General features: G+C 43.3%; 1 protein-coding gene across 2 annotated transcripts in view; it reads right to left on the reverse strand.

Annotated features, from left to right (window-relative positions):
• Window positions 1-391: 391 nt before the first annotated feature.
• ADCY9 (adenylate cyclase 9) overlaps window positions 392-22267 on the reverse strand; it is a 147491-nt gene continuing 125615 nt past the window's right edge. For both annotated transcript variants that reach the window (XM_024553302.4, XM_053928843.2), the window contains exons 6-11: window positions 20789-20891; window positions 19741-19949; window positions 16012-16171; window positions 14953-15101; window positions 10223-10264; window positions 392-4703 (exon numbers count right to left, since the gene is read on the reverse strand). In XM_024553302.4, the coding sequence (XP_024409070.2) occupies window positions 3512-4703; window positions 10223-10264; window positions 14953-15101; window positions 16012-16171; window positions 19741-19949; window positions 20789-20891 (1855 nt within the window). In that variant the 3' untranslated portion in view covers window positions 392-3511. The remainder of the gene's footprint in view (window positions 4704-10222; window positions 10265-14952; window positions 15102-16011; window positions 16172-19740; window positions 19950-20788; window positions 20892-22267) is intronic.

The following is a 22267-nucleotide window of genomic DNA, read 5'->3' on the forward strand; positions in this document are numbered from 1 at the left end:
TACATTAAAGGAACTCCTGAGCCCTGACCAGTGGGGCTCAGCTGGTCAAGTGTTGTCCTGAAGAGCGAAAGGTTGCCAGTTCAATTCCTGGTCAGGGCACACGCCTGGGTTGTGGGTTTGGTACCTGGTCAGGGTGTATATGAGAGGCAGCCAATTGAGGTTTCTCTTCCTCTTTCTCCCTCACCTTCCCCTCTCTCTAAAAATAAATAAATAATAAAACCTTTTTTAAAAAACCTCACAGGACAGGGATTTTAGTTGCTTTGTTTTGAAATCACGATGCAAAAGAAAATCAAATCTTCCTATTTCAGCCAAAAATTTCAGGAAACAAGGGGTACATCAATCTCTGAAGTGGTACTGATCTTTTCAGTGAGGAAATACCACACATCAAATATTTAGATTTTAGAATATTTTAATGATGTCCATTTCTTCAGTAGATGCATTTTGAAATTATAGAATTGACAATTTACCAAGAGTTGAGCAAAGGAAAGATGGAAAATGCAAACAGTTGGTTCTTGCTAATTTAATTTCAGATTCTAGGCATGATGTGGTTTTCCAAAACAACCAAAAAATGCTTACCACAAAAAAATCTAGAAATGCAAACACAGATGAATCTTTGGAAACTACAAATTATTACAGCCCACATGATGGGAAGCACGCGCCCTTTGGCTCTCAATGTCATGTGCAAATGTGCAGGTGTCTCCACGAGTGAAGTCAGGTCAATGGAGTCGTGCGCAGGTGTTGCATAATCTGTGCGACTCTTCAAGCTAAAGGGTTTAATAACTGATGCTCTACATTTGTTTGCATTGGATAAAATTATGTGCTTGTTTATACATATATACAGTTTGATCTGACCTGGGACCAAGAAGAAAATAGCAATTGCAACTCAAAGCAACTATTTACACACATTCAATTCTGAAGTATTGCTTCCTGTCCTAAGTTCAGAAGAGGTATTGCCACTCTGAAGAACGCATCCATCCAATCAGTAGCGCTTGAACCTGCTGCTTAGAAACCCCTATGTCTTTAGCAACTATCTGTTCAATGCCAACTGGGGAGATGCAAGGCATTCCCATTGCAGAGGTTCTGTGGTTCCATGTTGAAGTATGCCTCAGAGTGGGAAACTGGGAAGGACCAGAGAGCACATGTGAACTGGTTATTTAGGAAGGCTCAGGGTGTTTTTTAAAGACAATTTTGAACTCTGGGTGAGCTGTCCATCAAAGGCTCCAGTTTGCACAATGCTGAACCAGACCAACAGATGGTCTGACTCTCTCCCTGCAGTTTGCAGTCTCTCAGGTTCCCAGGGTCAGGAATCATAAACACCTCTGTAGGAGGGGAAGGAAAAAAAAAGTTTGATAGGGAGGAAGTATGTGCAGAGATGAACTTTGTAGAGCACATTTTGAACGGAAGAGCAGAGACACTGGTAACTCAGAGGCAACCACCCAGCCCCTTAGGTGCTGCCAAAGCTGTAGAGCCTGGAGCGAGAAGGCAAAGGAAAAGAGCCACACTCAAACACACACCTTAATACTGATGGAAGAAACCCCGAAAACGCCCACAATCCCTACAGACAAGGAGAGCATCAGGTAGTGTTTTTTTTAAATAAAAATTCTGCAATATTTTATAAGAATACATTCTTTAGAAGCAAGAGGTATTGTCACACCATCCTTTTTCTGGCACTGGAAGAACAACACAGTGACAGTAAAACCTGAAGGAAAATCTTAGTTACTGAGAATGTTCTCAATTCCCAGGGCACTGAGATCCCGGCTACAGCTGTACAGCCGGGTGGTCATCCCATGTCCCCTGGGGAGATGGCTAATCAGAATCAATAATTCATGATGCTGGAAATGGCAGGTTCTGTACGAATTTGGGGAGGAGTGATAACAGGACTTAACACAGATGTGAAAGTTACACACAGATTTACCAGGGAAAAGCAAATGCACAGGGCATGTTGGTGAAGACCTTAAACAGAGAAGGAGTTAGTCCTCAAAATATCCCATGAGCAGTAGGCCACTGTCACCTTAAAAATAACTATTACTATGACAAGGCAACTCTAGCCCGAGTTCAGTTCTACATAAGCTTCAGACTCCACATGGCAAAACGTAATTACAAGAAGGACTGGCAACAAGGGGCAGGGAAGAGAGTTTCCTAGGTTGCCCCCTGTTTAATGCCTTGTTTGCATCCAGATGATTCTGTTCTAACCTACGGTGGAAGAACTCCATCTAGAGAGGGATGACATTCATTCACCAGGTCCAATCCTGCCACAAATAGGCCCTGAGCAGTCTGAGAATGGGAAGGATAGAGAAACTTCTTGAATGTGTGAAGGCCAAGACAGCGCTGGCACTGCCCTGCCATCCTTGTGCTTTGCCCAGACCTCCTGCTTCACACCCAGCCGGGTTCTGATCGAACCCCTGCAGCATCATGCAGGGCAGAAGCAGCGGCATTCGGTTCAAATAACAGTGGTGGAGAGCTTCTTGGCCCCAGCTCTGGCCATGTCCACTGGGGTCCTGCTTGGCCCCCTCACGGGGGAGGTGGCCCAGAGTGGCTAAAGCACTAACAGATAACTTCTTGTCCTCTGCTGTGTGCCTTTGGCAGATCCCCAGAGTCTATTTCCCTTCACCAGAATGACTCGGCATTCCCTCCCTGAAAACACGCTTCCTGATAGACATAAATAAATAAATAAATAAACGCAACCCTCACTTATTTTCATTTCCCTCTCAGACGCATCAGCCTCAAAGACAACCCCCTTCACTCCCGGATGGAAGACACCTTGGCACGAGGGCAGAATAAAAACAGCTTTTAAATACCTGAGGCTTTGTTACTGGTTAGCATTTGGAATCCTGGCCTGCGTGGGAAGGACTGGGGAGTGGGGCACCCACAGCCCACAAGGGCTTGGGTGCTTTGAAAGGTACAGGGAGGGAGGGATGCCAGGCTGTCCTGGCTGACTGCTGTTCTCAGCCCACACCCCAACCCCCCTTGACATCCCCTCTCAGTGAGTTACTGGCACTTAATCTCAGATTCATAAATGCAAGTGTGTGCGCATGTAAGTGTTTACATAGAAAGATCAGGTCATTGGAAAACATTACTATGTATATAGGAAAAAAAACTTCAAAAACATTGTATTAGCCACAAAAAAAAGTATCTCATGAGAAAAAGCAATAAAAATGATATCTTAACCGCAGCTTTTGTCTTACAAGTCCAACAATACCCAATGCCATAATCTCCACCTGCGGCCTCTTTCCCTAATCTCTGAAGCCACAGCCAGCCCCTGAAGGCACTTGTTCTCCATGCTGCTGAACGGTTACACCAAGGGGAGAGGGTTCCAGGGAGAGACAAAGGAAAGAAATAGATGAAAATGAACCCTGAATAACTGTGATCCACACAGAAGTTAGGGCTGCAATGACCACATGGCACCACATCTGGGGATGGAAACTGTGGCGCTTGGAACACACAACAGCCAAATACGAATATTATTGTGTTTTGATGAACAGAGCACCGCGGGCAGCATCCAGGTGCTGCATCACACACTCTTTGAGACATTGAGCTTAGTGAGTTCATTGGCTTCTTCCATCCCCATGTCTTCACAGTCACTTTTTTCTATGGCTTTGCCGAATCGACACCTTTCTTCAGCTTTGACAGGCTCTTTCCAGGGTCTCTTAGAAGACAGATGAGTGTCCTTGGCCTGTGTGTTGTTCTCAGAACCCAGAGATGTCTTGTCCAAGTTCTGTACAGAAGGCACCAGGTTGGCAATCTCGTCTGTGGGAGACCGTCCGATGCTGCCATCTACCTGGACTCGGATGTCTGGGGAGATGGAGAGCTGGTGCTGTGGCACAACCCCATTGTCCGTGCACTTTGGGTAAAGGTAGGTCTTCATCTGACCTTTGCCCTTAACATTCACCGTGCCCCTGTAGTCAAAGTCATAGCCCATCTTGCTTAGGACACGGTAGCTTTCTTCACTCACCTGGATGCGGCACTCCACTCCCGTGGTGTCCATCCTGCTGGCGATATTGACAGTGTCTCCCCAGATGTCGTACAGCAGCTTGGTAGTGCCGATGACCCCTGCTGTCAGGGGTCCGTTGTTGAAGCCGACTCTGAGCTTGAAATTGAACCACAGCATGTTGTTGTTGAAATCATCCACCACACGCATCATCTCCTTAGCAAACTCAAACAGGATCTGCAGGTGCTCCTGTGGGTGGCTGCCATCTTGGCACTGTGTGGTATTCAGTCCTGATGCGGCCATATACGTGGCCCCAATGGTCTTAATCTTCTCAATGCTGCTGTAGTCTGGCTTGCTCAGGAGCTCGTCGAAGTCCCCGATCAGCTCATTGAGGACCCGGTAGCACTCCTTGCCTCCCTCATAGTTCTCCTCATAGAATTCACTAAAGTTGACAATGCTGGCAAAGATGACTCCCCCATTGTCGTGGTTCTTGGAGTAGGTCTGGGACACCTTCAGCTGCTCAGCCACATGGTAGGGGATGATGTTCCTCAGCAGCCAGTCGGCTTGGTCCCTCATGCTCTGGATCTTGGTGCGGTGAAGGTCTGCCTCCACGTCCCCATGGTAGTGAAGGCGGTAGCTGACCTCGAATTCTCGATTCAGGAACCAGACCAACAAAAGCAGGAGAAAGAAGACGAGAATCACTTCCTGGCCAATCAGGCTGGCTGGTCTCCTGCTGTCATGCAGCAATGAACTATTGCATGGATTCCTCTCAGAACTGGAGAGGAAAGAGAACAGAAAGACATCCCTTTTTAAAGGAATCTTTTAAAGAAAAGGTTACTCTCAGTACTTCCAGGTTCTGAAACAGCCCAGCTAACCAGCAGTCTGCATAAAATTTTGTCAAGCTCAAACTTCTGACCACCTGCAGCTGCAAAGCAACCCATTTCTGCTTAGTTGGCTGCCTAAAGATGTGGAGAGACAAAGACTGACTTCTGTAACTAATATCTTTAATGAGTACTTTGTAATTGCTTTGCTTTTCTGAAGTCTTTAGTTCTTTGGTTTTAAAAAATCTTTTTCCCCCCAACTTTTTATTTTGAAAAATGTCAACCTTATGGGAAAGTTAAGAGACTAGCAAAACAAACCTTCATACATCCTTCTCTTGGATTCAACTGTTGATAACATTTTGCCACTTTGCCCTTTCCCTCTGTCAACACACACGCACGCATGCACACTCACACGCCTGTTGCTGAGCATTCTGAAAGCTGCAGACATCACGGCGCTTCAGTCCTGATTATTTCAGTACACACTCCTATGAATAAGAACATTCCCCTACATAACCACACTACTGTCACACCAAGAAATTTAACATTCTCTGATATATTCGCTTTTTAGATTTTTTCTTTTAAATTTTTAAAAAAGATTTTATTTATTTATTTTTAGAGAGAGGGGAGGGGAGAAAGAAAGGGAGAGAAGCATCAATGTGTGGTAGCGCCTCACATGCCCTGCACTGGGGACCTGGACCACAACCCAGGCATGTGCCCCGATGCCCCGACTGGGACTTGGGCCGGCGACCCTTTGGTTCACAGGCCAGCACTCAATCCACTGAGCTACACCAGCCAGGGCCACTTTTCAGATTTCTAATCCAACTGTAGTTTTAAAAGACTTGTAATTTAAAAATAAATAAATAAAAGACTTGTAATTTTACAAAGAATTTTTCTAAGTTCTCTACTCTCTGCCTTTATAAACATTTGGCAAAATACCATTCCCTCCACTATGAGTTAGTTTCATTTTGCCAGTCATTTAAGACAATTTCAACATTTTTTAAAGTATAAAACATGTACTTTTAAGAGTAACACATGTAAGAATCTTAAACAGTATAAACAATGGAAAAATATGTGTCTTTTCTTCAAGGTAACTAACACTGTCATTTTCTTACGGTGTGCACTACTGTAATACATGGATGTACAGAAACAGCAGACTCCCTCCTGTGGGCCCTAGGTTGTGTCCTTCTCCTACTACTGGGAAAAATGTTGCACTGTATCGTTGTGCATACGAATAAGTCTGTCGTGGAATAAACTGGAAGTAGAATTACTGAGTAATTTAAAATACCGTGCATTTACAATTCCACTAGAAATTTCCAACTGGCCCTTCTTGTTTCTCTCCCCTCCAAGAACTGAGCCTGCTGCCAGGGGTTGTCCTTTGGTTCCACAGTGTGAAGGGTGACAGCTGTGACTGGAGCTCTGGAGATTAACATGAGGAACACACCCTCTTGTGAAGTTTATTTAAAAAATAATATATATATATATTCCAATTAAAAATACTATCTACAAAATTTAAAGAAGAAAGTAGAAAGAAAAAAAGATTCATTTGTCATCCTGCCATCCACAGGCTATCACTGTTAACATTTATTAAAGTTCCTTTTAATCTTTCTTCTATTTGTTTATAACATTGTGACTGTTCTGTTCTGATAAATTTTGTACCCTGATGTGTTTCTGAAGTGCACCAAATAGGATACTAGATTTTATGTAACAAAGGGCTGGGTCACCATATAAATATAATGACATATGAAATGGATGGGGTCCTCAGTTCAGAGAGCTCCAATGCACGGAAAACTGAAGTCTTTACTCAAAGTGTTTAGTGAGTTTTACTATCACCTGTAACTAAAGGATATTAAAAAATAATGGATTTGACCAAAATGGCCACCACAGCCCTCTATAGAGCATAGTCACAAATGCCCTGGTCTTAGAATGATGACACTTGGGCTCTGTTCTGGTTGGACCACTGCAGAATCCTAGAATCTTGGGCAAGTCATGTCATCTTTCCAGGCCTCAGTTTCCTCACATGAAAACTGAAGAAAGAATACGGTATTGCTAAGTCACTACTGGCCTAAGGCTTTTTACAGAAAGAAGTTTACACAACGGATCACAGGCTGCCATCTGTAGAAAAGTCTTCTGGCAAAGGTGCCTGAAGCTGTCATTGGAGAACTTGGATATGGTGAGGTGCCCACCCTTTCTGGGTAAGAGGGGCCCACCAGGCCTAGACTGTACAAACAACTCACTTTATACTGAGCACCTGCCTTCCTTCGGAAAGCCTGCAATTTTGGTTTAAGCTAGGAAGAGGGTACCTATGTGACAAGCCTCCAGTGTAACCCTGGGCACTGAATCCCTACAGGGCCTCCCTGGTGGACAGCATTTCACATGCACTGTCACAGCTCATTGCTGGAGGAATTGAGTGTGTCCTATAGGATTCCGCTGGGAGAGGACTCTTCAAAGCTGGCACCTGGTTTCCTTTGATTCTACCTCATTGCCTTTTCGCTCTGCTGATTTTGCTTTGTGTCCTTTCACTGTAATAAACCATAGCCACGAGTATGACTGAGTCAAGTCCTGAGTCTTCCTAGCGAGTTATCAGACCTGGGGTAGTTTGGGGGAACCCTGGTACAGATTCTATGACTAGGTGCCTGTGGACCAAGAACCAAAAAAGGCCTCTACAGTAAGACATACCACACTTCACTTATTTATTTTGCCAACTGTCATTTAAACATATGGCAATACATATTATGAATCTCAAACACTGAACAACATAACTATTTTTGTAGATGACTAAAACAGATTTATGTCTAGTCCTTCAAACCTCCAGTTGGCTTTAGAGTAGGGAGAGGAGGAAGTAAATCTTCTCTCTGTGTGTGAGCCCATTTCGTTGGGGTAGGACCTTTCTTTCTGTTTCTCCAAAATGGGACACAGAGGAACAGCTCTCTTTATGAGTAGACATCAACAAGGATTAATGTCATCTTAACAGCACAACCAGGCATTGTAAATCCCCCGGTAGAAAAGGGTGATGTGTCTAACTTTCCTCGATAGTTCTACTGGTTTTGTCGCTCTTGCTGTGCTGTGGCCAAAGTCAGCAATGTAGCCTGACTCTGGATAGGCACAGGCCAGTTCCCTTTGGATCGAGGAGGGGAGCAGAGAAATGTGGGCCAGTATGGAACGGAAAGAGGAACAGACTGCAATGTTTGCTTTTACCTTTGCTTAAAAGAAAGAGTCTTAATGCACAGATTTACAGTTAGTGCCCAAGGGGCTGCCCTGCGACAGAATAGATCTGTAACACACAGCTGGGAGAATTACTTCAGATCTAAAACCTGTATTTCTTATTCTGCTACAGAAGGAACAAAAGTGATGGCCTTATTCCTAAATTCAAATAGCAAAAGCCAGTTCCAAAAGGAGGAATTATTTGTGACTAAATAGAAGAGTCAATTTATGACTTAGTAGTTGGACATTAAAACAAAAATTATAGAGTGAAATATAGTATAACTCATTATCATGGAGAAGGAGGATTAAAACATAGAGAAAAATAGAAAACGAAGGTCAATCGTGGCTCTAATCAGCTAAACACAGGATTTGTTAACATCCTGGTGTATTTCGGTGCCATATAAAATCTATGCCTAGAATGCAGGGGTGGGGGATCACCAGGACGGGACACAGAGGGGCTTCTGGGGTCTTAGTAATATTCTTTTTGGTCTGAATGGTAGTTAAGTGGGTGCACTCACTTGTGAAAATTCATTGAGCTGTATTCTTATGATCTGGGTACTCTTTTTTGTTTATGTTATATGTCAATGAAAATTTAACTTATAAAGAGCTGCTAAGTGTTTTGCTTTTGAATACTATAGTTGTAATCATACACAGAAACACATTTGCACTCAGCTTTTGTTCCACAGTTACTTTAATTCTCCTTCCAAGGTCTAAATGTGCACAGATATTTAATTTTTTAATTGTAAAAACAGAAAAGTATAACCATTCATTATTGATTACTAGAATGTAACTATTATATCTTACATTTTCATATACAATGAATTACCTAGCTGTAGCTACAGAACATATGTAATTTCACATAATAAATGACAATGAAAACCATAAATGTTTCCAATGTTACTTCATTTTAATAGTTGCAAAATTTGAATATGTGTATTGTAATTGATTCTTTTTATTGACAAATGAGGTTGCTGATGACTTTTCAATATTATTAATCAGTATGATTGGTATTTTTGGGCATGCTGAATTATCTCCTCGCAGATAAGCAAAAACAGAATTATTTACTTAAAGGCTATGACCATTTTTATTGCTTGTCAAATTACTTTGTAAAACAACTGTACCATTCTGAGGAGTAAGAAAGCATGGCAGAAAAAGCACGGCCTGGTTGTTAGTGACGCAGGGTTTAAACACTGACAGTGACCAGCTGTGTGACAATGGGCAGGTTCTTAACTTCTCTGAACTTCAGCTTCCTGATCTAAGCAAAGTCACCTAATGTGTCTGTTTATTAAATAAACTTATATTTTATAAATGCCTAGTAGCTACACAACCAGCTACACCACCAGCAATTTGTGAATGGGCCATACCTTGGCCTACATTAGGTATTTTCATTGTAACTTTTTAAAGATCTTATTGATTGATTGTTGTTCAAGTACAGCTGTCTCCATTTTTACCCCACCATGCCCCCTGTCCCACCATCCCCACCTCCCACCCTTGAACCTATCCCCTTTGGCTTTGTCCATGTGTTTAAAGGTCCAATTTAAAAGACCAAAAGGAATTCTGTAGTTATTTAAATGTGCAATGACTTCAGTAGTAACATATTTACCTACTACCTACGTTTCCTCTTTGGAATCTTTGGGTTATTTTCTGTCTTTTATCTATGTAGGCCTTGGTTAGCCCTTATTTTTTTAACAACAGTCCTACATGTTTGTCTCAGTCTGCTTTGATCCCCCCAATCAATCTTATCAGTAAGTCTTTTTTTTTTTTTACATGTGGTTCTATTATTCTTTGTAAAATTGGGGAGCTATCTCTGTCTTAGAGACTTGAAAACCATTTAATTTTATTTTCCCTAGACTTTTATATAGTTTTATCTTATTTTTATTTTGAGCCTTCAATTTATATAGAATTTAGTTTGATGTTTATAGTAAAGCAAGGGTCTAACATTTAATATTTCATTCTAGTTAGGTATTTCAAAATTTAGGGATATTTTAGGGATAAAGTAAGTACTTTTCTTTGATTGGTGAGATCTCCTAAAGTCTTATATAAAATTAGACCAAATCTAACATATGTCTTAACTATCTTCCACTTTCCCAATAAGTTATTATAACTATGATCTGATATTTCAACAAGTAGATAGTTTTCATTTATTCTTTTAAGAATGTATATATGGTTCTTTTTATTTAATATATAATTGTTTTTAGAAAGTTTAGGAGTAAGCAGTGATAATATAGTTACCGTCATTGATTCAGATATAAGCACAATGTTAAAAGCTTACCTGAAATTCTGTACTGCACTAAAGTGTGAAATTACTATGGAACTGAAATTAAAAAAAAAAAAGTATTATTATAAAAGGCAAAGAAGGCATTATATAAAACATTGAGAAGAGTTTAAATAAACAATTTTCCTTTTTTATGTGGAGATCAAGTTAGACAGCTATTTTTTCACTATAATTTGATGCTATCTATTGATTAAGAATAACACAAGGTAAAGATAATGACATAGCTAAAAAGCCTTTACATCAGCTATGGAAAACACACAAAATCACCAAAGAACAAAATAAAACAGAAAAACTCTCTAAAGCATACATTTTACTGTTAAAACTTAATCATGGTGTCCTATAGAACAGAATGTTCAAACAGCAATGCCTACTGACAAAGGATCAGTTTTGAAAGGAACTGTTAGAGGTGCTGGCAGATTACACTGGAGAAGCCAGACTTCGCTGTTAACGGTGTCCAAAGCCATCACATCCCAATTTTAGATACTGAAACCACACATAATTAAAGAACTCTCTTTTGGTGTTAGGGAAGGTATACACATTCAGCCCTTATTCTTTCCATATTCGTAGAAGCTTCACTTGGAGTCATGTTACTTAGTCCCAGAACCCACCCATCCTGCAATAAACTGTGAACTTCCCCATCCAGGGAGTCTTGCTCATTGAGGAGGGTGATGTGGCACAGCATCTGTGAGCAGCTTTCCTGGGCAGCAAAGGCCAGGTGAGGTCTCAGAGTGGCTTTTATAATCACATGAGGTGTTAAATGAGTTCACAGAGAAGGAAAGAAAAGCAAGTGCTATAATCACAAGATGTGAATTATAAGAATTCATGTCCTCATCTTACCCTGTCCAGACATTATTGTGACATCACTGTAACCCACATGTCTGTTTCCTGCAAAGCTGGCCACGGTTCTCAAAGAATCCTCTCTCCTTTATAGGAGTTAAGTTTATGTTCTTCTTCCCCACCCCATATATTCCCTACCCTGGACAGACTTAGCAGTGATGATGGGCTACATGGGCTCCAAGTATCTTGTGTGTATGGAGGAGTACTAGGTCAAGGGGAGATTCAACTGCCAGCCCTACCACAAGATCTGTTATTTGAATTCTGGGCAAGGAGGTGATGATAGGTTTCCCATTAAATGGCTCTCTAGACCCAAGTGGAAAAGCCACACACCATTACTGAATGACCCTGTGAATAGCTGATGAAGTATATGGGATGGATCTAAAAGGTTAAAAGGTAGACTGCTGAATTTCAGGCCCTTGGGAAAGACATTTACCATGACCATCATTCCAAACTGCTGCACCGTCAGAAAGGAAAAAGTAGGCTTTGTTCTCCTTACAGTAATTTACTCATTAAAGTCTCCTTTTAAATACTGAATGACAGTTCTACTTTATATTCCCCTTTTGATCTTAATTTGCTCATGAAACTTGAATATCTTTCATGTCCTTATTATTTTATTAAGTGAACTAAGAAAGAATACTTACTCAGTCTTGCTAACCAATACTTCAAGTTATACCCAAAGATACACTGGTGATTTCATCTGATATCGTGACAAACTGGATTTACAACTTTTGAATTTCCTAAAGCAATGGTTCTCAGCAGTGGTAATACCATTCCTTGGAGGCATTTTGGAAACGTTGGGGGGTCCCTCTGGTTACATAATAATATGGGGAGCTACCAATGTTAGATACCTTACAAAACACAGTGAAGAAATGTCCACGTAACTCTGAAATATCCTGCCAGCCTAAACCCAGTGTCATTTCAATTAAGTGTTTCTTGAATACGTGCTGATAGTAAAATGTTTTTGAAGTAGTTACACAGAAAATCCAATATTTAGAAGTGTGTTACATAAAAGGAAGCTTCATAGGTTCAAGACCTTGTCAGGAAAATTTTTTAAATTATATTTTATTGTTTATGCTATTACAATTGTCCTAATTTTTCTCCTTTAGCACCCCTCCACAAAGCACCTCCCACTCCCTCAGGCAATCCCCACACCATTGTTGATGTCCCTGGGTCACGTGCATAGGATCTTTGGCTACTCCAAACCCTATTGTAAGTTACACCCCTACGGCTATTCTGTCACTACCTATTTGTACTTCTTAATCCTCTCAGCTCTTCACCCATTCCCCTACACTCCCCTCTCATCTGGCAAACATCAAAATGCTTGCTGTATCTATTATTCTGTCTATTCTTCTTGTTTGCTTACTTGGTAGATTCAATGGTTGAATCTTACTTTTTTAGATTCAATTGTTGATAGATTTGTATTTTTTGTCATTTTATCTTTCATAGTTTTGATCTTATTTTTCTTAAATAAGTCACCTTAACATTTCATACAATAATGGTTTAGTGATAACTCCCTTAGTTCTTTCTTGTCTGGGAAGCTCTTTATCTGCTCTTTGATTCTAAATAGTATCTTTGCTGGGTTGAGCAATCCTGGCTGTAGATCCCTGCTTTTCATGCCTTTGAATATTTCTTGCCAATCCCTTCTAGCCTGCAAAGTTTCTTTTGAGAAATCAGCTGACAGTCTTATGGGAACTCCCCTGTAGGTAACTAAATGCTTTTCTCTTGCTGTTTTTATGATTCTCTCTTCATCTTTAACCTTTGGCATTTTAGTTATATCTTGGAGTGGGCCTCTTTGAATCCATCTTGTTTGGGACTCTCTGTGCTTCCTGGACTTGTCTATTTCCTTCACCAAATTAGGGAAGTTTTCTTTCACTATTTCTTCAAATAGATTTTCAATTTCTTGCTCTTTCTCTACTTCTGGCATCCCTATGATGCAAATGTTGGAAAGCTTCAAGTTGACCTAGAGGCTGCTTACATTATCCACATTGTTTTGGCTTCTTTTTCTTCTTTTGTTCTGATTGGTTGTTTTTTGGTTCCTTGTTTCAAATCATTGATTTGATTCTCAGCTTCATCTACCCTACTGTTGTTTCCCTGTAAGCTGTTCTTTAATTAGTGTATCCTTCATTTCTGACAGGATCTTTTTTATGCTGTTGAGGTCCTCACTAAGTTCCTTGAGCATCCTTATAACCAGATGCAGATAGATTGCTTATCTCCATTTTGTTTAGTTCTTTTTCTGGAGTTACGATTTCTTCTTTCATTTGGACCATGTTCCTTTGTTTCCTTATTTTGGCAGCCTCCCTGTGTTTGTTTCTATGTATTAGGTAGAGCTGCTATGACTCCCTGTCTTGGTAGTGTGGCCTAATGTAGTAGATCTCCTTAGAGTCCAGTGGCACAGCCTCACCTATCACCTAAGCTGGGTACTCAAGGTGTGTCCTTCATGTGGGCTGAGTATACCCTTCTCTTATAGTTGAGTCTTGATTGCTGTTGGCAATTCAATGGGAGGGCTTTACCCAAGCCAGTCAGCTACAAAGACTGGCTGTGACCACTACCACCAACCTCTGCCCTCTGTGGAGAATCTGCTGTGCAGGGGCAGGGTGGTGGTGCTCTGATGTGGTTTGTAGCTGTCGACTGGGTGTGCAGGTTCTGGGATTTTTTTCCCAGGTGGTACAGGCCATGGTCAGCCCCCACCTGTGTCTTGCCTGGGGCCACTTGGCATGGGATATAAAGCAATCTGAGCCCTGGCTGGTATAGCTCAGTGGATTGAGTGAGGGCCTGAGAACCAAGGACTGCCGGTTTGATTCCCAGTCAGGGCTCATGCCTGGGTTGCAGGCCAGGTCCCCAGTAGGGGCCACGTGAGAGGCAACAACACACTGATGTTTCTCTCCCTCTCTTTCTCCCTCCCTTCCCCTCTCTCTAAATATAAATAAATAAAATCTTAAAAAAAAAATAAAGCAATCTGAGATGGTTGCTACTCATGCTGGGAGATTCCCAGGTTAAGCCAAGTTGTGAATCTAGGCTGACTGCTGCTAGTGCCGGGTCTGAGGCCACTGAGCAAGAGGTACAAGGGCTGGGAACTTGCTGAGGCCAGCTGTCGCTTGTTTGGGAGAATTAAGTAAGTTGTGAAGCATGAGCCAAGACCAGACATTCATATGGAACAGTCATTGTTAATTGTTTGGGTGGGCCCATAAATTGGGTGGGACAGATCCTCAAGGGATCTCCTGGGCAGGGCAAACAGTGTTAGGTTGATGGAGTCTCAGATATGGCACCCTCCTGCTGGTTTTGTGGCCCTGTGGTCTGTGGGGGGAAGAATCAGAAAAGGGACAATAGTCTCTGCCTGCCTTTCTGTTTGGGAAAAAGCTGTCGCCCAGCTCTTGCTTTGAGGCCAGACACTTCAGTTCCTCCCTGTATGCCACTGGCACCTTTCAAGCTGCTACCCAGGTGCTGGAGCTTCAAGGGAGTGAGTCAGAGTAAGTCCATGTGTGGGTTCTTTGAGAGGAACTACTTGGGACTCCTGGTGTTTGTTACACCAACTCAATCTCCTCTGGTTTCTGCAGCCAGAAGTTGTGGGGACTTATCTTCCTGGCCCTGGAATCCTGGGCTGGGGGGCCTGGTGTGGGGCTCGGATGCCTCGCTGTATGTCTAAATGCAAATACATGTTATGTTATTGAAATTATTTTCTTTTTCTTTCTTTTGCACACTACTCTTTAGGCATTTCACCAAGTTGATGGCATGTGTGTTGAAAGCTGTCTCATGTTATGACAGTAAGTATTTGTTAGAGTGGAGGGTGTTAGTGCTGAAGTGAAACTGAGGTTAAGAGAGACATAAGTGATGTTGGGAAAGGTGGCCCTGCTGTTGAATGTACCAGACACGAACTGCAGTGGCATACACACCTGTCTCGGCACAGGGAGATGTAGAGCAGAAGCAGGGGCCCGGCCCCAACGACGGTGGCTAAGGAGGACCGCATCCAGGAGCTGAGCTGGCAGAAGTTACAGTAGTGCACGACGGCGATGAGGACGGCCGAGCCCATGAACACAGTGAACTGCAATGAGGGACAGGCACTCAGTTAGGAACCCACCCCACCTCCTCCACTCATGGGCCCGTGCACCAACCGCCACCTGAGCACCGTGGGATCAAATGATTTGCTCGTTTATCTGTGTTTCTGTGTCATACTAAAATATCACAGACATCACAATATATCCAGCGGTGTTAAGGACAGATCATGAGTCATTAGGTTAATTACAGAGAGTTTCAGGGTATAAGTTCACAGAGGCCCTAAAATTCTCCAAATATGTGGAAGTTGCATTTTGGAGGAGAGGGAAGGCAGGCCACACCATTTGAGAACTATCACTGTGAATCAGTTACATTTAAAAAGCCTTTCCTTCAGGTACCTGCTGCCTGTCAGCAGAAATGTAATTTGGTGTTAAAGTATCAAACACAGTCGGCCCTGGCAGTTCATGTTACAGTACCTTCACCCAAAATACAATCTTCCACAACAGCCTGAGTTCATTCTTGATGGGGCTTAACTCAGAAGCTCCTTCTCTGATCACAGAACAGCACATTATCTTGTGTTGCTTACAATGTTTTTTTAGGTTGTAAAACAAGTAAGAAAATAATTGAATTGGACCTTGATAGACACCAAGAGAGGTAGGACAGGATACACGTGCACTGGGAACTCTCCCCAGAGCAGGGCGGCATCTTATCCAGCATTCGTGACTGTGGTCAACAACAGGCTTGAGCATCTGGACAGGCTTTGTGGAAACCTCCCTGCCTGCTCCTCTATGGCAGGCAAGTCTTTTCAAAAGACAAACTCACAGGGCTGACAGAGAGATTGTACTTCTTTAAGGGCCTATATTAAATTCATGACCCAAATCATCAGGCATTTTTTTTTTTTTTGAATTGATGAAGGAGTCCAGAGAGTTCAGGAATAAAATTGTCAAACCTTTACGTACGTGTATATTTGTCTCAAATTCGGAAGTGATGTGTGAATAGACTGCGAGAGCGGGAAGTGACACCAGGATGGCCCCAATGAAATGGCGTGGGAGCCAACCAGCTATCCACTCCAGCAGGCGCTTGGTACAAGCCATCACATCCTCCAGGAAAAACACCATCCTGTAACAGGGAGGGAGAGAAAGGAGAAATAGGGTGTCTACAGATGGGTCAGCCGGCCAGATAAGATGGGATGGAGGATCATAGCCAGGCCTGCTCCCCACTCTCGCCCATGCTGCTGCTGCTGGCATGAACAACAGGCAGAGCCCCCGCATCCCTTACTTTTGGTAGATGGCAAGTACACTGGACTTGCTCAGCTCATCATACCTTATTTGCTGCAAACTGACAAGATGCACTTGTAAAAAGCCAAGGAAAAGCCTCTGTGGGTCTAAACAGAACAGCTAAGAACTGGGCAACAGATATTAACAGGCCCTGTGAAAGGTGGCCACCTTACTGTCATCTGCTTGTGGGGCAGGAGGTCTCGAGTGGGCAGTTCAGGGGATGTTTTGGAATGTTGGAGGGGCCTGTTGGGTTGCCACAATGATTGAGGGGGGCTACTGACATCTAGAGAGGCATTCTGCAATGTACAGTGAAGCTCTGCCCTGCGCCCCACGCAACTGTCACATGCCCCCTGGACATGCCCCATGGAGTTGAAATTCTGCTGACATGGACCTCAGCCTACAGCCTAGTTGCATTTACTTTACAAACAGAAAGTGGCTTCTGCGCGTTGTTAACATACACATTTCCAGGAATAAGCCACTGTGTAAATCAAGCAAGATTACCCTTTGTTTAGTTTGGGACATCACCAAGAGTTGTTCAGCATTTCAGAAACCACAGGCTGTAACCCAGCCCATGGTGCTTATGCCACCAAACACGCACACCTCTGATGGTCCATGTTTAGAACTGTCACATTTTCAGCAATCGTGTGCATTGAGAGCAGAGAGCTGACAACTCTGTTACAACTCTAGATGGTGGTGTCCTTGCATATTTGAAGTGAGGCACTACATATTTTATTTTAAATACCTTTCTTGTTTCTCCTTTATAATGGAGTGACAACATTTCATTGATTCTTTTAGAAGTTGTGTGTACAGGTGGGCTACATACATTTCAGGATGGTGATGCGAACATCATAAAATATTCTTCATAAAGAAGGAAGCTGAGTGTGTGGAGCTGGGAACTGTGATTCTGAAGGCAGAATGGCCTTGATTAAGCAAGGGATCCCAGACTCAGGAGTGGTCTAGACTCCAGCAGTGGAAACAGAAAAAAGGGCAGTGGAGGGGGGTCTGCCTCAGGAGGGACCCATGCACACGGTCCCTCTCTGAAGCCAGCCCCTGGGGAAGGTGGAAGGAGGGAACCCTGATTGTCCTTGCTTCTGGAGGGGCTAGGAACCCCCATTAGGGCACCTCAAACACACCCAGGCACCTGCCCTTTCAGGCCTGAACATCTGCAGTGCCACGAGCACTCTGCCTGTGCTCAGACTCCATGAGGAAACCCCAAATCTCAGCTATCTCCCAGGTGGAGTAGAGACTGGCCCATCTGACCCTTTTAAGTCCTGGACTATTCTGGCCTCCTGATACTTAAAGGATAATGGAGTCCTTGGACTATTTCCAAGAATAACCATAAATATGCTCAAAGGCAGAATACATAAGCCCTACAAGGAGACAGAGGGAGCTGAGCCCCAGACTGGAAGAGGCAGGCCTAATAAGCCCCCCACAAAAGGTCCCCAGGACAGCAGAGTCCCAAGGACAAGACCCCGGTCTCACACCTGTCTAGGGCACAGCACAAAAGGCTGGTGTGGAAAAACAAGAGCCCAAGCTGAGATTGGGAAGCCTTCCAGAAGAGGTGCCAGGCCCAGGGCCAGCCACTGAAGCAGGCAAGAACTGGCCTCCCTGGGGCACCTACATATTCACCAGCGTAGGTTCTTGTTAGTCTGGAGTCCTAAATATAAATATGTCCTCAGGGGACTGAGAGGAAATCCTTCAGGGTCTCAACCTCTCCCAGGTAAAGTGAACTTTTAAAGTCACACCAGAGGTCTTTCAGGAGCACAGTGGCTACCTCATTCGCCTGGCCCAGGACCTTGGCATCCAGGCACGGCCAGGCCTGGCTTGTGTGTGGCCTGTGGCCTTCTGCAGCCTCTAAATGTGGGTTATCCCAAATACTGTAGAATTGGGTCCAAAGGAACAGGAAACCATAGTATAAAGGATTTAAAAAAAATATATGGAGACAATCCTCAGAGAGATCAAAAGCCTTTTCTAGCTGTAGAACCCATGCCAGACAGAAACCTGGAGCTGGGGAAGTGAGGAAAGTGGAGTAACTGCAAATGTGTACTGTGTTTTCTTTGGGGTGATATAAATGTTCTAAAATTATATGGTGACATTTATACAACTCTGTAAGTTTACTAAAGTTAATTGAATTGTAGGCTCAAACAAGTGAATTTATTATATATGAATTGTATCACAAAACTAACGTTAAAAAGGAAAACAAAACCCATAGGGGCCTGATGATGACTTAGTCTGGGTTCCCCAGAAGCAGGTGACTTGGGAGTGGGTCCCAGGTAGCTCAGTGCAATGTGCAGAGCCAGGACATAGCAGGGCAGGCCCACAGGAAAGAAAGACTATGTTATGGAGGAGACACTTGTGGGCAACGCAGCTCCACTCAGTTATAGGGGAACTTGGGGAGACATCAAGGATGCACCTCAGAGTGACCTCAGCCAGGGACAGGAGATGAGGTTGTGGCCTCTGGCAGCCCTCAGCAAAGAGCCTTCTCACAGGGGCCTCACTGGGGAGCAAAGGAGCAGTGAGTGTCGAAGGGAGGAGCAGGCAGCTGGCCTCAGGGCCAGACCTGAAGCCATTGCTTCCGGCCTGGGATGTTGGGGAGGAGGAGCAGAAACTTATGGTCAGGGTCCATCTCCCTGTTTCTGTTTTACCCCCGCTTTTTGGGCAATTACCAGTGGGACCCTACTAGGCTGACAGGCTGCCCTGTTGGGAGTGACAGCACTGAACAGAGAAGGTGGTTGTGGTGCAAAGACCCAGCGTCATAGTGCCCAGGAGGCAGATGGCACAGACGGTCTGTATGCTTGTGAACGGAGTGCCCTGTGTATTCACGTCTAGTCAGAAATGTAGAGCACCTGGAAGCTTTCTCAGTGCTAGACTGAACCCGAAATCATGTTGGGCAGGTCCTGAGGGCCCAGCTTCCTAAGGGGCCACTGCTTTCTATTCAGACTCTCTGTCCATTTTTAAATGGGTTATCTTTTCATTATGGAGCTTACATTCTACCAAACCCTAGTTGTAGATAAGATATGCAAATATTCTCTCCCATTCTGCAGGTTCTCTTTCTTTTCTTTTTCTCTTCTCTTTCTTATTCCTTATCTTCCCACCTTTTCTTTTTTTTAAGTCTCTGATTTGGGAGATCCAGGGACTAGCTGGTAACATTGGGGCTGCAGAGGACACTGACCCTCTGGTAAAAAGAGTGCCCACCTGTGCCAAGGGCCAGGGTCTTCAAAGGAGGAACCTGTGAAATAGAGCTGGGGGAGGGAAGGAAAGAGGACCCGTCACCTGGAATGAGCTTGCAGAGACAGCCCGCTTCAGACCGCTGGTCAGTTGTGCTGCAGACTGTTCAGTCATAAACTGTTGAGCCAGCAGAGGGAGCCAGAAGCTAAAAGCTGGAGAACCGCCCTGCAGGTGAGCCTTTACCTGACGGAGACCACGAGGGACAGCACCTCCAGTAGCAGGGCCGCCCCGAAGACCACCAGGGTGGCTGGCGGGGGAGGCATGGTGGCAGCCCCGTACTTTAGGAAGCAGGTGATGGAAAGAATCAGAAACACTGTTGTTGACAGAAACACATCCAGGAGGGAGCTGAAGGTGGCACTGGCAAAAGTCTTCACAGGAGAATTCTTCATAACCTGTTTGGGGTAGAAGAAAGGTGGGGGTGCATGAATAGATGATGTGACAGATGGTCATGAAGTATGGTTTAGGTGGGAAACCCCAAACATTTATTGAGCACTTGCCTACCCCTAACCAGGTACAGAGTAGTAAGTGCTCTAGGTGGGCCATCTCCCTACTATTTCTCCACTTAATAATAAGGAACCTAAGGCACAGAGAAGTTAAAGAACTTGACCAAGGTCATACAGCAACTGATTACACACCAGTAAGTTCTCACAGAAGTGTTTCATACTGAACGTGAAAGTTTGAGTTATTGACTGGTCAACTTAATGATTCTGTGTCTGTAAAGTCAGGCACAAAAGCCATGTGCTAGAAGCTTCCACTGAATGGCTGGGTCCCAGGTTCAGGGTGTGTGAAAGCTGGGATCATGACAGTAATAGGCGGGGATTTAAGCAGCAGCAAATGAAAACACAGGCCTGTCAACGGACAGTAAGAGATGCCACGCCTTCACTCAGGAGCCTGCTCTGGACCTGACTCTGTACGGGGTGCTAGGAGTAGATATGAAACAAGGTCCTAGGGGAGCACACAGCCTAATGGTGGATGCACCAACTGCAGAGGAAATGGACTGGGAAATGACAAGCCTGAGTTGTTAGACTAAAGAGTGCAGAAAGATTCTTTTCTCCCTTGTGTAGATAAATTCACATACAGATGCAACTGAGGGCTTACAGACTGTAGGAAATCACTATTAGCCTTCATTTTCCTGTCACTTAGGAAAACAAAAAAGTTTCCAAAGCACAAAATTAGGCACTATCCACTAAAAAGTGACACATTTCTTAGTAAAATTATAAGGAGCACTCACCTCTTCTTGATAGCTGGTCCTGTAGGCTTGCTCTAGCTCCTGATCCAGAAAGTTCAAGCTGAACTGATTAATGGGTGGTTTAAAAAAATAATCTTTCATCAGGCTAGAAAAGATGAAAAATGCAATCCATCAGCATGAAGCTCAATCATACTTACTTTATCAGAAGACTGCAATTAGCTGCCGAAAGGCCATTCAGTAAGCATGTCATAAACGCTGTATCTAAAAGTCACCATGTAATAGACATGGTTCGACCACCCCTTTTAGAACACACCTCTGGAAAGTGTTTGCAACATAATCACATTTTATGTTTCCCCTCCACTAAAGAACAACCATTCACCATAATTATAATACATATCACTAGAACCCTGCTTTTGAAAACATCTTCCTGATATCCAGGGTTAGAAGAAGGCAGCTCCTTTGTTCTATGGAAACATCCTTCTAAAGGACCAAAAAATCCTTGAACTGAGAGTACTTATGCAGATTTGAAGGCTTCCAGTGAAAACATAATTCAGAGCTGGCTGTCCTGTCATTCAGAGTATTGACAGTAATCACCACCATCGAAGAAACATAGGAGATTGTTATCACAAAATTGTGTTTACAGTTAGTATAAGTTTGTGTGTAATTGTGTTTACAGTTAGTGCTACTGTCACAAATACAGACTGCATGTGAAACCTGAAAAACAACAAAGCTCAATGGCCTTAATAGCAGAGAAATCAAACGGGCTTTATGTGACTCATTTTTTTAACAAAGTGCCAGCAAATAGTTAATATCCTTTTTCTACTGCAGGAAACTGCTCTACATTTAGGGGAACGTTAACATCGTTTCAGAAGGCAAATACAGCCATGCGGTGTAGTCTCTCTGACTCATATAATACTAGAATTAAATCAGACGAAATAGGTAAAGTGCCTAGCATGTGCCTGACACACAGTAGGGTTCACTGTACATATGCTTCCTCCTTTCCTTGCCACACAGAGTAGACTCTCTTTTTGTGTTAAGTGTGCAATACCTTACTACAATCTCGGACTCAGAAAAGACAAAATTCTGTCCCCTAATGTTGATCCACCAACACAACTCCCTACAAAGGCTGAATATAATTTTTTCCAAGTGCAAGGGTACGTTCACAAAAAAGATGACATGTGAGGCCATAAAACAATGTCAATAAATGTAAAAGGACTGAAATCACATAGAGTATGTCTTTGACCATGATGACATTGAGTTAGACAGTAATAACTATCTAAATACCATTCTTCACTAAAAGTAGTGAGGGCTCTTTCGAGAAATGTCTGATTCCTGAGCTGGGGCAGGGAAGATACAAAATGAGCCTGGAATAGCCTGTTGTGCTAGACCAGCGTTGTCAACCTTTTTCATCTCATGGCACACATAAATTAATTACTAAAATTCTGCGACACATGAAAAAATATATCTTTTGCTGATCTGGCCAAAAAAAAAAGAGGTATTAAGTTTAATTCATTCACACTG

The sequence above is a fragment of the Desmodus rotundus genome, chromosome 1, assembly GCF_022682495.2.
Source record: "Desmodus rotundus isolate HL8 chromosome 1, HLdesRot8A.1, whole genome shotgun sequence".
In the NCBI taxonomy this organism is placed as follows: Eukaryota; Metazoa; Chordata; class Mammalia; order Chiroptera; family Phyllostomidae; genus Desmodus; species Desmodus rotundus.